Source organism: Nyctereutes procyonoides, unplaced genomic scaffold, assembly GCF_905146905.1.
Source record: "Nyctereutes procyonoides isolate TBG_1078 unplaced genomic scaffold, NYPRO_anot_genome, whole genome shotgun sequence".
NCBI classification, from domain to species: domain Eukaryota; kingdom Metazoa; phylum Chordata; class Mammalia; order Carnivora; family Canidae; genus Nyctereutes; species Nyctereutes procyonoides.
Window position 1 is genome coordinate 45,327,339 of NW_026575020.1, and position 15,395 is coordinate 45,342,733.

General features: G+C 43.7%; 1 protein-coding gene across 1 annotated transcript in view; it reads right to left on the reverse strand.

Annotated features, from left to right (window-relative positions):
• Positions 1–15,395, reverse strand: part of MARCHF10 (membrane associated ring-CH-type finger 10) — a 76,074-nt gene that overhangs the window by 17,174 nt on the left and 43,505 nt on the right. The window contains 3 exon segments of the mRNA XM_055327514.1: positions 916–1,085; positions 6,192–7,608; positions 13,225–13,374. Coding sequence (XP_055183489.1) covers positions 916–1,085; positions 6,192–7,608; positions 13,225–13,374 — 1,737 coding nt within the window.

The window sequence follows — 15,395 nt, forward strand, 5'->3', positions numbered from 1 at the left end:
CTTTCCAGGGGGCACAGCCATATGCTGTGGGGTTGGGATGAAGCTCTTAAGTCTCCCTGGGCTGCCTGGAAGAGTGATAATCAAGGAGGAGAATGTGGAAGAGGAGAGAAAAAGGATCTGGGCTATGGGGTAAAAGGTTTTCAGATGTGTCTGAAAGACACAGTGGCTATTTGTCATTGAGTTCTTGCATTGCTGTTTCCTGTTTTGTTTTTCAAGTTGCCTTTCTTCCCAAAACCAAGTTTTAAAGAACCCCCCCGATTCTCTGCCAAAAAAATGCCAGCTGACCTACTACCCATGTGGCAGTATTTAGGTTATAACCTCCCCAGGGAGCTGAGAAAGGGCTGTATATCCAGTTACAAGATCTGCAAAAGACAGGGCTGACAAAGCCAGCCCATGGAAATCTCCTAATCTAAGACGGTTCTAGAAAATTAGATCAGGGCTCTCTTCCTGCTCCTCTTGCAAAAAATGCAGCTTTGCATAGTTTCTTAGATGACATCCTTCTTCCCCCATAAATAAAAGGAAGCTGACCAGTTTTTGCCAGGTGTCCATTATTGGCATGGCTTGCTGTGCACTTGCTGAGGTTCGACCATTGACCTATTTTAGTTTCCTTCCTCCTGGGAAGGCATCTTAGCCTCTCTGCTCAGGTGCCGGTGGGGGAGGATCCACAAGTATATTCCAGGATTCTTCTCTCAGACTTGGAAAGCAAATTCCTCTCCCTCCCATAATTTAAAGGCAGCATTTCATCCTTCTGCTTTCCACTGGGGCTGTGAGCAGGAGCCCCTGAGTTCAGGGGCATAGTTCTCCCAGCCATGGCTCACGGGGCAGAGGGAGATGTCATCAAGGCTCTGCATCCTACACCAGGCGTCTCATTGATTATAAGTCGAGGCACATTCCCATGCTTCCTTCCCTGCCTACCTGATGTTATTTTCACTTTCAGCCACTTTTTCAGGCACTCCTGATGAACGAACCGTAGGCTGCCCACACAGCCACAGGGCTCCAGGAGGGGGTTAGTTGGGGAACCCCCGGCTATCTGACAGATGCGACACAAGTCTCCATCCTCTTCCTCTGAGTCCTCCTGCAGGAGACTAAATGGAAAACAAGCCCTGATGACCAAGGGTCTGCACGGTTGCAGGTTCTGCAAACTACAGCTACACATACCATTTCCCAGGGCATTAAAGGGGGAGGCCCTGCCAGGGCTCCCCAGGATCACCCACTGCTCCCTCCAACCCTCCTGAAAGTTCTTCCAGGTGCATGGGATCCTGTTATCAGGCTCCTCAGCAGTGACTGACTCATGCGAGCTGCCCATGAGAATGGCCACTGCCACCGGAAAACCAGAGGCCAAGGATGGGGCTGCAGAGGAAAACCAGAGGAAAAACTGGGACCCCCTCTCCCAGGCGCAGCCATTGTGTAGGAGTTGGTAGTACACCGTGTTGGTAAGTGCACAGGGTCTACGGGCAGAGGGCCTGTGTTTGAGGTCTGCCTCTGAGACTTGTGAGCTTGATGACTCTAGACAAGTTACTTAAACTTCTTGGGTTTTCCTCATGTGTAAAGCCATGTGATGATGATACCTCTGCCACCTACCTGACTGAGCTGTGGGCCAGATGCCATGATGGCAGTGCAACTGTTCTGCAGATTGTAAAGAGCATCTAGTGCCTGGGGAAGCATTTGCACAAAAATATCACTCAATGGAGGTTGGTTGGGATGGGGATGAACCAATGAACCTAGCCATGAACTCACCGATAGCATAACACTTGGCCAAAAAATTATGCCAACATTCCAGAAGGTAAGCTGCTGGAATCTGATGCAGATGGAATTATGAAAATGTAAGCAAATATGTTTGTGTTTAATAAATAATGAGTGAAGACTAGCCTGTTGATGGACATGTAAGGAGTCTCTTAAGAAGCCTAAGACTTATTCTTTAGAATCCTCATGGACTGAGGACTGTCTGGTCAAGGAAAGGAAACTGACTAGAGACTAAAATCAAAGAAGGGGAAGAAATGGGCATTGCTCTGGAATAGAAGTATGTGCTCCATTTTTTCAAAGACCTTTCTCCCCAGGAAAGGGAAGTCAATGAAGAGGAACAGAATTATAGTTTTCCATTATGGGCACAAACAAAAGAAGAGATACATTTTTCAAAGACTCAGTATTTCCAAGATGTCAGTTTTCCCCCAGAATCATCTGTAGATTCAACACAGTTTCAGTGAAAGTCCCAATAAGCTGATTCTGAAACATATATAGTCAAGGACTCTTTTTAAAATATTTATTTATTTATTAAGATTTTATTTATTTATTTGAGACAGTGAGAGAGCTTGAGCAGGGGGAGGGACAGAAGGAGAGGGAGAAGCAGACTTCCCACTGAGCAGGGAGCCCAATGTGTGGCTTGATCCCAAGATCATGACCTGACCTGAAGGCAGCAGGTTAATCAACTGAGCCACCCAGGCGCCCCTATAGTCAAGGACTCTTTAGGAACAAAATGGGGAGGGAGGCTTTGTGCCACTGGCTACCGAAATATACAAAAGTCACAGACAGTAAGATGATGTGGTATTGGATTAGAAAAGAACAAAAAAGAACAGGCCAGAATAGAGAGCTCTGAAACAAACATGGTCATTTATAGTTATATGACAGACATGACTCTTTTTTTTTTTTTTAAGATTTTATTTATTTATTCATGAGAGACACAGAGAGAGAGGCAGAGACACAGGCAGAGGGAGAAGCAGGCTCCATGCAAGGAGCCCAGTGTAGGACTTGATCCCAGGACCCCAGGATCACACCCTGAGCGAAAGGCAGATGCTCAACTGCTGAGCTACCCAGGTGTCCCCAGACATGACTTTTCAGTTTAGCGGGGAAAGATCCTGGGACAGTTTCACATTCATCATGCATAACCTCACTTCACATTCAAGTCCAAAACTCATTTCATACTCTTAAGTGTGCGAAGTAACACTATGGAGATTTTACAAAGTATAGGAGGACTATCATAATGACCCTAAGTTGGAAAGGATTTCTTCATCGAGACAAGAAGATACAAATCACAATCCATAAGATGAATTCATTTGACTTCATTAAAATTAAGAATTTATTTTTATTTATTTTTTTAAGAATTTTCATTAAAAGATATCAAGAAAGAGAAAAGACAAACTACAAATTGCAAAAAGATATTTCCAACACATAACTGTTAAAGGATTAGATCAGTGACTGGAATGTATAAGGGACTCCTAAAACAAGAGAGAAATATTCTAAAGGAAAAATGGACAAAAGATATAAATGAGTATTTTACAAAAGAGGAAACACAAATGGTCATTTGACATTTAAAAGAGCACATAAAATGCCTAAACTCATTAACAGTCAATGAAATTAAATGTAAATTAAGGCCACAATATCATTTTTTTCTCATTAGAGAGGCAAAATTTTGAAAAGCCAATCAATGTAAGTGCTGGCAAGGATGCACAACAGTATATATTACTAGTGAGACAGTACACTCATTATTTAGCATGGTGGAAGGTGTGCTACCCTTTAGCTCAGCAATCCCACCCCAAGATAAATATCCCAGAGAACTCTTCCCATGTGCACCAGGAGGCATTTGCAAGAATGTTTATGCGGCACTGTTTGCAGAAAACAGCAGAGAACCCCAATGCCCATCAACAGGAAAATGCCAAATTGTGGTATATTCATATAATGGAATACTCTGTAGTCGGGAAAGTGAACAAAATAAAGCCAAAATATCAACAAGGATGCCTCTTGCTAGTGATGCTAGGGGGAAAAGCAAATTGTGGAAGAATAGATATTCCATTTCTACAGAGTTCAGAAATAGGGGTAACATTTCTACAGAATTAAAAAGTATGCACAACATATTGTTAGGAATATATATAAATATATATCCCTACGGGGAAGCCAGAAAGCAAAACACTTCCAACAACAACAAAATTAAAATAAAAGGAGGGGCACCTGGCTGGCACAGTTGGAGGAGTGACTCTTGATCTTGGGGTTGTGAGTTAGAGCCCCACATTGGGTGTAGAGATTACTTAAAATAAATAAATAAATTTTATTTATTTTTTTATTTATTTTATTTTTATTTTTTTATTTATTTATGATAGTCACAGAGAGAGAGGGGCAGAGACATAGGCAGAGGGAGAAGCATGCTCCATGCACCGGGAGCCCGATGTGGGATTCGATCCCAGGTTTCCAGGATCGCGCCCTGGGCCAAAAGCTGGCGCCAAACTGCTGCGCCACCCAGGGATCCCTAAATAAATAAATTTTAAAAAGTTAAAAGCAGGGGATCCCTGGGTGGCTCAGTGGTTTAGCGCCACCTTCAGCCCAGGGTGTGATCCTGGAGTCCCAGGATCGAGTCCCACGTCAGGCTTCCTGCATGGTGCCTGCTTCTGCCTCTCTCTCTCTCTCTCTCTCTCTCTCTCTCTCTCTTTCTCCCTGTGTCTCTCATGAATGAATAAATAAAAATTTAAAATAAAAATAAAATAAAAAGTTAAAAGCATAAGAATGACACTTGCAATGCAAGAATGGTTTCCTAGGGGCAGAAGGGGTTAGGAGGGTGTAGATGAGGGAGGAAAATGAAATAGGGTGGGTGAGGGGCTCAAGAGCTCCAGTAAAGTTCTGTTAGCTGGAAGGTAGGCACAGGGATATTTGGGTTTTGTTTTATTTAGAGTGCTCTAATTATTTGTATGCATTAAAGTAACTAACCAAAGGAAATTTTTTCTCAAAGTGTGGCTTTGAGAAATGGGCTTGAAATATTAAAATGAGGCATATTATAAAATATGAGCCAATGTTTACTAAAAATTGCATTTATATGCAAAGATAAAGGCAGGAAATGAAATTTTTTGTAGTGCTTATCTCTGGATTATAGGATTACAGGTGATTTTTCCTTTAAGTTTATATTTTCCATATTTCCTAAAGTGAACATTTTTGAGATAATAAAAGCATAAGGTTTATTATATATAGAGAAAAAGGGTGTCTGATAAAGAAAGTACACAACTCATAGCTATTTAATGCATTGCCACACTGAGAAGTGGATGAATTTTTAAAAGAAATCATTTTTAGCCCAAAGGCATCACTTTGGGATGGTGGAAGTCTAGACTCCTGACCAGGGGGTCTCAAGCTATATTTCTGGGTAGGTATAGATGGGTGTGTGTGAGGCCTTTTGGTCCTTCACCATGAGTCAGTGTGCTGGTAACTTGCATAATATGGAAAAGAAAAGGTCCTGCCAACAGGAAAGTTACTCATTCTTGCAGTTGGATAATAGATCTAGAGGAGTAGTCGGGGGTGCATCCTGTGTCCTGTCTTAGCCTCCTGCATTCTCATTCATTGCCATGGAATTTTTCCACTTGTGAATGAATATCAACTGGACAATTAATGGCCCAAATGAGCAGTACTAACATACAGAAGGAAGGCTTGCATTCAAAGAATCCATTTCTAGATCCGTAAGCCAACACTAGGGAGTGGTAACACCCATCATAAAGGAAAGGGTCAAATCCTTGACTTGGTGTCTAATGATGGCTTTACACGGTATCAAATTTCGTAGTTGTGAAACATCTCCAAATCACCTTACAAGACAGTGAAGATCAAAGAAACAGGCGATCCACAAAAAAGATCTTATTTCTCTCCCATGCAAGAGAAAGAAGACAGAAAATGGAAGCAGTAGTTACCCCAGCACAGTGGCCCTGCAGAGAACTCAGGTAACCACGGTAACTGGTTGGGACTGGTCTTTTGGTTGGAAAGATTCAAATTCTAGAACTGTTGGTTGGATTTGCACAAAGTCCCAAGAGAGAGAGCTAGTGAATTTCAAGTGTGGAGTGGTTCACTCTCTGGGGAGATAGCAGCCTTTTTGTAAAAAATCCTGGTTCCTAATTGTTGGTGAGAAGAGCTAGCTAGCCCTTTGTAGCAGTCAAAAACCCCTTATGTCTAGCAAACTTTCCTTCCTTAAAGTTATGGTACTCAAGGAAAAAACACTTTGGGAATCTTGAAGAGATTGAACCAGAACATCAAAGTTTTCCTCATACACAAATATTTTATGAGCAACAAAATAGACAATTTCCTCCATATAAGCAATCATTAAAATGCCAGAGAAGGGCCTATCTATGATTTAAAGTTCCCATGATGCTCTAATGAAGGCACTGCTTATTTCTACCTGGGAAACATGGAATAAAAAAAAGTATATATATCTAATTATGAAAATCCCTTACCTTTCTTGTAATTTCTTGAGTTTCTCAGGGTCTGCCTTTATCTTAATGGCTTCCTTTTCATCCTTGAAAGCAGAGACTGCCATTCTGTTTCCATTATCACTTTGATTTGGGAAATCAGAGACTGCAAAGAAAGTAAAAGGTATGTTTTCTTGCAGAGACCCAGGCACATGCAAATGGCCTTGTAAATTCATTCTTGATGGAGAGGAGCTGGAAGTTTCCACAAAGGACAAACTGCTTTGAGAATTTAGTAAGAGGTCTTCTGCATATAATGGAGCCCCCTGTGATGGGCTTGTTAAAGTAACATCTGCTCCCCTGACATCAAATTCATGTACACTGTTTACTGGAAAATAACTTTGGTTTTCAGCACTGGCAAATGGATTCCTATTTCTAATGGGGGACAGTGGTCGACGAACATTAAATCTTGAGTTTCCCTCTGAGTCTGCACTGTGAATAAACGTTGACGACATTGACAAGCCTACTGGAATATCCTCTCTCATAGCAGAATGCATTAATGAGCCAGGAATGTTATAAGATGAATTCACTGGTGATCTTGGAGCTGTTGGTCTGCCAGAAAGAAAATAGTCAAGAGAATTACTAGAACTGTTTAAATAGGCATGCCAATCTCTTTCATAATCGTGAGTACCAGGCCTATCTTCCACTGAAGTACAATCTCTAAGTACATTTTCAGCATTGAGGTCACCATCTAGACTAGCTTCGGATTTGGTGTCCCATGAAGGAAAGGTGCTGTTCTTGTGTTCACCATTACCATTGTCATTCTCTCTAGGAGACCCCCCATTAGGTGGCTCAGGGTCTTGAAACACCCTTGGCCCAAGAGGAGGTGGCTCTGTCACTAGCTCCGTTGCATTGGTTATTCTTAATGAGCCATGACTGGACTCATTTCTTCTTACAGAATTAGCTCTGCAATTTTCAGGATTTTCTTCAAAATTTTTATTTTTGTCCTGTGTGGCCAATGTCCCAAGAAATCGACTTCTCTTATGATTGGGAGGAGAACGAGGTGGGCGCATACCAACCAACAAAAGTTCTTCGGCTATGAGGGTCTCCTCTTCAGTGTTATCACTTTCTCCTCCAGGGTCTAATGATAAAATGGAATAAAAATCTTCATCTTGGAACCTAAATGGTGCCCTTCTTGGTCCTCCCATGGTGGTGGTTAGGAGTGGTGGTCTCAAGGACTCACTCAACACCTGAGGGCTGTTTGTTCCTTGGAAGACCTGAGGTAGGGCTGGATGTGGCTCATTCTGGGAAAGGGCACTTGAGTCTCCTTTTTTGGCTCGTTCAGAGGTATTCTCAGTCATGGTCATTAGCTGGGAGGATGAGACTACATTTCTTCTCTCTCGAGTTGGCCTCTTCAGCTTAGTGTCACTTGCCCACATTGGGCCCTCTTGTTGAATTATTGGATCTACATGGAAAAAAAAAAACCACACAAGTTTATCATTCTCTTATAGGTGTTCATGGATGAAAGACCTCTAACACCAAGGGTGAGAGTCCCTCAAGGCAACCAGGAAGCCTAGAGAAGAAAATATGCATGGTTAAAATGGCTGGAGGTACAAAAAGAGGACTTGCTTCTTGGATTCTCCTTTTGTATATTTACGGAGCTCAGGCTGGTTCTGGGGAGACAGGGTGACCCTGAGATTAGAGGTCTTTTCTGGAGGGACACCTGAGTGGCTCAGTAGTTGAGCATCTGCCTTCAGCTCAGGGTATGATCCCAGGATCCGGGATCGAGTCCCACATTGGGCTCCTTGCAGGGAGCTTGCTTCTCCCTCTGCCTATGTCTCTGCCTCTCTCTCTCTCTCTGTCTCTCATGTTTAAAAAGAGGTCTTTTCTGGGATCCCTGGGTGGCGCAGCGGTTTGGCGCCTGCCTTTGGCTCGGGGCGCGATCCTGGAGACGCGGGATCGGGTCCCATATCGGGCTCCCGGTGCATGGAGCCTGCTTCTCCCTCTGCCTGTGTCTCTGCCTCTCTCTCTCTCTCTGTGTGTGACTATCATAAATAAATAAATTTTAAAAAAATTTTTAAAAAAGAGGTCTTTTCTGGAGAAGCTTTGGGAGGGCTGTCTAGTCCAAGTCAGCCAGGGCTGATAATGGGTCAATCTCTCAAATCATGGTTTTCATTCTAGTATTTATAGAGAAGGAAAACCAGGAACACATTCTACAAAAACCACCAGTGCCTTCTCATCTGGATTCATTCAACGTATGTTTATGATGCTCTTGCTTCACACACAGCTTTGTAGGGGTGAAATCACTTGGTCAAAACTTGCCTTATAAAATAATGATTATAGGGGCACCTGGGTGGCTCAGTTGGTTAAGCATCTGCCTTCACTTCAGGTCATGATCCCAGAGTTCTGGAAGTGAGCCCTGTGTCAGGCTCCCTGCTCAGTGAGGAGCCTGCTTCTCCCTCTCCTCCTGGCTCTTGCTATCTCTGTCACTATCTCTGTCTTTCTCTCTCAAATAAAATATTTAAAACAATTATAAAATAAAAAATAATAAAAAATAAAAAAATATAAAATATAAATTATAAAACTAGTGAATAAGTACTACCTCCTAATAGTCCAGGCACCATTCTAACTGTATTACATACACACATTTGGGCCTCACAACCCTATGAAATAATCACACCACACTATGATTGAGGACACCAAGGCTTAGGGAGGTCACATAACTTACCCATCATCATATTTCTACTAAGTGATGGTGTCGTCATTCGAATTCAAGCCTGCCTGACACTCTGGCTTGTGTTCTTAATCCCAGCCCCGCATTCCCATAGAGAAACTGGCTGGACTTGCAATTGTCATGTGAAAATGTGAAAATCCGTTTAATTCACTGTGAGGTTGTGTGCACCGTTCAGGGTTTTTACCCTCTCGATGCGGATAGGACACTGAAAGTTCTTTTCTGATTCCACTTCCTTTGTTCCCTCCAGGCATCAGCCTTCACGTCCTGCTCCCCTCATGCTGGCCTGCAGGATCTAAGGAGGCGCTGCTGTCCTTATCATTCAGCTTCTAAAGCCATCCACCTCAACAAGGGACAGAACTCTGTGGGTTCGGAGAAGGCCTGTGTGGTACTAGCTCAGGCAAGGATTTGATTTGCAAATCCTCGGAGCATCTGGCCCAGTCAAGGGCCAAGTCAATACTGACTCACTTTAATTGAGGGCCTCCCGGGGAGCACCCGTTCCTAATGTCCTAATACTCCGTAAGCCTCTTTTATTGTTAACTGCATGGGACACTCAGCAACGCAGTGTGAATTTTTACTCATCAGCTCTTCCAGAAATCAGTTAAGCTCTCCTATCAGGCCCCTCGTGGGTTTTATAAACTCCAGTAAGAGATGTATCAGCAATTTCAGGAGGCTCTGAGCATCTGGCTGTGTATGTATAGGAGAGGAGCTGGTATGTCCACTCAGATCGCATTTTGAGGGACAAATGCTTCTATCTGACCAACTGAATTGAATTCTCTTGATAATTTTTTTGGGGTGGTGGGAGGTGATATAGAAGATTTGGAAATGTAGGCTCTGATGGATTACTTTTCAATTTGAATTTGATAAAGGGCCTTGGAGATTAGCTAACAGGTGCTGGAACTTCTGGTCTGTCCCTGAACACACAGCTGTCTCTCTGCCCTGAGCCAATTTAGTTTGGGCTTCAGGAGACACCTAAGCAAAATAAGCAGCTAGGGCAGCTTCTAAAAAATGGAACTAGACACTCAACAGGAACCACAAGCTTATTTCAAGGAAGCCATGGAGCTGTCACCCAGCTGCACTGGCTTCTGAATGCTGCAGGGCAGCTCCTGTGGATCCCAAAACACCCCAGGGAATGCATCTTCACCCTTCTTTGTCACCACTGCTGCCTTTCTCTTTAAAGGTTCAATCAGCCTTCCCTGGTATGTTTCCCCCTAAAGGTGGCAGACTGCGCCATTCTATATTTATGCTATTTTAACCCGATTTCTTACGTTTATCAGATAGGGAGCAGATTTCATAGCTCTGGGGTTGGGAATAAACATCCCATGTGATATGCCAGGATGTGCTATTCATAGACCAGGCCTTACAGATTCTGCTGAATGCCTCTGGGGCCCCGTGTGGACTTCGGCTCAGAAGGGAAGGCCTCCAGGGGTTCAACTAGGTGCGGCTGAGGGTTCTAGATACAACAAGACAAACCAGAAAAAGCATCTGTCTGCCCTCAGGCTATGTCTTTGGTCTAGACTTCTTCATGTGCTTGACCAACCAGTACTAACCTGTACTTTCCTACATTCCAACAGCCATATATACTTTTAACTTTCTCCTCTGTTTATACAAGTAGTCACTATTCATTTTGGGGGAAATTTGGAACTTTCAGAAGATGAAGAAGAAGAAAAAAAAAATCCCATAATCCTAAACCTAGATGGCCATTGCTCCTGTTCTGGAATTCAGGGGTTGGCTGCCAACTCAAGACCTCTGGGCTATTCTCATCCTACAGTAGTGCTTTGACTCAGTCTTTGAACACTGAGTTAACCACCTTTAGGTAGAGCCTGTATGTTCTGGTTTACCTCCATCCCCATAGCCTTGATTATCTGTTTCTCCTGCCATCCCTGCCTGTTCCCTGAAGGCGTCTGAATTTATAAGTCTGAGCTCTTTTACCTAGAAATACTTTTTAAAATATTGGAATATTGGGGTATATACAACTTTATGTCCTGCTTTGTTTCCCTCAGCTTTTTATTGTGAGCATTATCTCCTGCCATAAATTCAATTATTCTTTAAAAGCATGAGGGGCATGCTTTTAAAAGGGGGCATCTGAGTGGCTCAGTCGGTTAATCATCTGCCCTCAGCTCAGGTCATGATCCCGGGTCCTGTGATTGAGCCCCATGTTGGGCTCCCTGCTCAGCAGGAAGCCTGCTTCTCCCTCTCCCTCTACCTGACACTCCCTCTGCTTCTTCTCTCTCTCTCTCTCTCTCTCTCTCTCTCTCTCTCTCCTTCTGTCAAATAAATAAAATTCTTAAAAAAAAAGAACATGATATTAAGAACAGGTTAAGATACATTATATAAATGTGTCATAATGTAACTCTTCTATTCTTGGGTATATAAGTTGTTTCACGGTTTTTGCTGTGCAAATTACACCGTGATGAATGTCCTTGTTCACACATCTTTGACTATATGTCTTATTAGAATAGATTCACAGGCATGGAATTGCTACATCAAAAGAAATGACCCTTCTGAAGACTTTTCACACATGTTGCCAAATGCCAGTTTGTACCACATTACCCTACAGGTAGGATTTGAAAGCATCTCTCGTAGCTGTGTTACCAGCCACTCATGCCAAGTGCTTGGCATAACACCTGACACAACAGTGCCCAGGAAATGCTATTCATTTCACTACCAGTATTGAATATTGTTTTAAAAACCTCAGCCAATTTGGAGGGCCAAATTGATCTCATGAAAATTTACATTTATTACTTAGTGAGATTCAACTTTTTTTTTTCAAATGTTTATTAGCTACCTGCATTTCTTCTGTGAAATTGTCTGCTACATCTCTTCCCATTTTTCTATTAGGTATTTGTATTTTTCTTATTGATTTGTAAGAGCTTTCTATATATTACCTCTGTCACATTTGCTTCAAATCTCTCCCTGATATAATTCAAACATCTGGCTCCTACTCTAATTTATGCAAACCACTTTAGAATGAGAGAGAAAGAAGTAGAGACTAGTGAGGAAAAAATTGGGGAAAGACAAGGAGCCCTTACCCTTATATAAAACCATATATACCAGAAAATTGGGACAAATTCTCAGGGAATCTCAGGATAACAGAAGATGTCTTTTGGGTACAGGCAGAGGATTGTAGGAGCCTCATGGGTTTGGGAACATTTCATGCATGCGGAACCTCACCTTTCAAATAATATTCAGGGGTATACTAGGGCCACTGGGGAGATGACAGGAGAGAAAATAATAGTAGTTTTTGCCCACTAGAGCTAGCTGCTGGTCAATGTATTATTTCCTTTAGTTATTATAGCAAGGCAGTGTAGATTTCATTATCTTGATTTTTAGACAAGGGAACTATAACTCAGAGTGTCTACTTGACCAGCCTAGCCTCCAAGGCTGGGAGGAAGAAGATCCGGGAAGAATTAGAAGGGAGATCTGCCCTTCTTAACAGGAAGTGTTAGATCACTAGGAGCCTGTGACATCTGGTTGCTACAGATTCACATATGCTCTTGTTGCCCATAATTCCATAATTCCATCCACACCACTATCACGTTCTTACAAGTGTCCACTAAAGCATATTTCACACGTTAACATAAAGCCTATTGTGTTCATTGGGTGGTGAGGAAGTGGGATTATTGATGGTTTCTCCAAGGGGAAGACTAGGTCCATGGCAAAGTTGGCTGTCAAGTGTTACTTTGAGTCCCATGGAGGCTCCTTGGGTCCTATTTCTTCTGCCACCATAGAGGAGGGTAACATGGGTCAGTGGAGTGGCATGTCTTGGGCCTTGGGATGCTCAGGACTAAAAGAGGAGGTACCCACCAAACCAGTGTTTGGAAATAAAGCATATATTTATTTTGATGTTATTTCTTACACATTGAGATCTTGACATCCCGGGTTGGAGATGAGAAGATCCCTGTGGGACGAGAGGAGTCTGCCACCCACAGGCACCCATCCACCCCTCCTGGGCCAGGTGAGATAGTCCCAGAATTGCACATTGCTTTCTCTACCCCTCATTCCCCACCCTGACCCGCACCCCCTGCCATCTGCAACCCACCACCCAGATGCTCTCTCCAGAAGCCAAATTGCTGGCCTCCACTCAAAACCATACACAATCATGCTTAGTGGAATAAAGGAGAGAAAAAATAAAAACAGACTCCCTGCCTGCCCTACCCTTTCCTGCCAGCCTCTCTTGGCGAAGGAACTAGATTCAATAGTTTGCTCTTAAAACCTTTCAAGCATTTCATTTTAAGGTACACTCTCCTCCACATAAAAAGCACATACATTCTAAAAATCATAGAGAAGTCACCAGGTAACAGCACAAGTCATTCTGAGGACCAAGATGCATGAGCCAGGAGTCCTTACCTGGTCCCCTGAGGGCCGGCACCTTGGCTGGCAGCTGGGATTTCAGTCTGCTCCTGGCCCCCAGCACCCTCAGGCTCTGTGTTTCTGGGCTGACGATCAGTGTCCCCAGCTTTGGCCTCCTCTTCCTTGATAAAATCTGTGGTTCCTGGGCTGCTGAAAGGTGCAAAATCTTTTCAATAATTAATTTTTTTTATAGGGAAACAGCTTCCGCATAAAGAATGCTCAAGGGGCCCAGCAGTGGTCAAGGCAGTAGATTGGGCCCAGGTGGTCAGAAAAGAGTTGGATTTGAAACCTGGTTCTGAGGACCTTGGAGCTGGATGAGTTTGGACAGATCACTTCACCTCTTGAAGCCTCAGTTTCTCTACCTGTTAGTTGAAAATAGTAATGCCTACCTCGCAAGGTTGTAATCACTGTTAATGAGCACCTGTGACACCTGCAGTGCAGTCTCTAAGGGGTGTGTCCTTTTGCTAGAAGTATCTAGCTTCTCCTTCATAGCTGTGGGGAGAGGCATGTTGGTAATACTGTCAAGAGCTTTCTGTCCAAGGTCCTCTCCCCAACTGCTCTTCCAAGGTTGAATCACAGCCTATTTTGTACTTCCATATCCTCAGGTGGTTTATTAGCAGCTCAAAGGGCCTTCCAGAAAGGTTCCAGGCATTTGGGCCATCAGGTATACCTGTTTTCTTGGCTATGTGCTACCCACCACTGCGCTAGGATGATAAATTCATAGAAAGATGCCAATGTGGATTGAGTTCCCAAAATTTTTAAAAAATCCACATTTTGCTTTTTGTTTTTTTTTTAAATCCACATTTTGAATTAGGTCACTAATTGGTTTGGATCATCTCACATTTCTTCTGAGTGTGTCTGAAGCGATGGTACACGTGGAGTTTGGGGCAAGAGTTCCAGTATTTTCCATGCCCCTCTGCAAGTTCTTTGGTTTATAAGGCAGTTAGATTGTGAATATCTGAACTCAATCTTTCCAAGAGAATTTGCCAGGTTCATCCCCTCTTGGACTATTCAGAAATTTCACAAATAGCCATAGCCAGCAGGCAACATGGGTAAAACTGAGAAAGTCCTTGAGTTGTGTGCAAGACAGCAGCCGTTCTTGGCCCGTGAAGACAACTGGATTTATGTTCCAGAGTGTATGTTGTGGTTGCATGAGTAGTTTTCATCCAGATTCAGGAAATGAGTGAGAATTCTCCATGGCGGTTCATGAAGCCAAGTTTAATACAATGATTAGGTACTACCTGCTTCTCCTGATGGGCCCCAGGAGGGGAAGGTACTGGGTTCTGTGCCCCAAGGCAGAGGGGGCCATGTTCCCCTGGGGATGGGATAGAAAAAGGGGGCTGTTGGTGTTGGGGGCTCACATAGGGGAGGTGGTAGAGTCCAGAGAAGTTATGATCCTGACCAGAAAGGAGGGGAGTTCTCTAGAAAATGAGAATATATTCTTCAGAGGGTGTAGGGTGGTGATGAGACACAGTTTCCCCCAACCTCAAGGAGAGTGAGGGGGGCTTTACAGCACAGGACCCAGCACGGAGGAGGTGAAGGAGGCACTTTCTCAGCACTAAGAGATGCTTTCCTGCAATCCAGAGGTTTCTCCCTGGTCACTAGGACCTCATCCCTCTGAGCTCCCAGCAGTCAACAACTGCCTCCTGCCTCTCATCCGATGATGGGGCAGGACGCCACAGGATTTTTACTGAGGAAGCAACAGGAGCACTACCAGGGAAGGGGCAGGCTTGGGGCTCAGGCGCAAAGGTCCTGGTAACAAAGATTGCACTTTGATTCCTAGCAGGGATCCCTTCAGAATATTCACAGTTCCCTCACATCCTGGGCAGCAGAACCTCACACTGCCCACAGCCCTAGCCCCCTCCACATCCTCCCACAGTCCAGGGGTGTGATCCTCCCCCCAAGGATCTTTCTTCCCTAGCCTGTGCCAGCCAGCAGGTCCTCTTAGGTCTGTTTCCAGTTTCATGTCCCTTGACTCTGCTTTGGTCAGTACTTTGAGGATTCCTAGGACCTTTAGTATTTACATATTCTAACATTGCCTGAGGTATGCATCTTTTCTCTCCTACTGGACAGTAAGCTCCTTAAGGATGAGGACCCCATCTTAGCCAGCCTTGTGTTGCCTTGTTTCCTATAGGACAAATAGTAATTGTTTTGTGTGATTTGAAGGG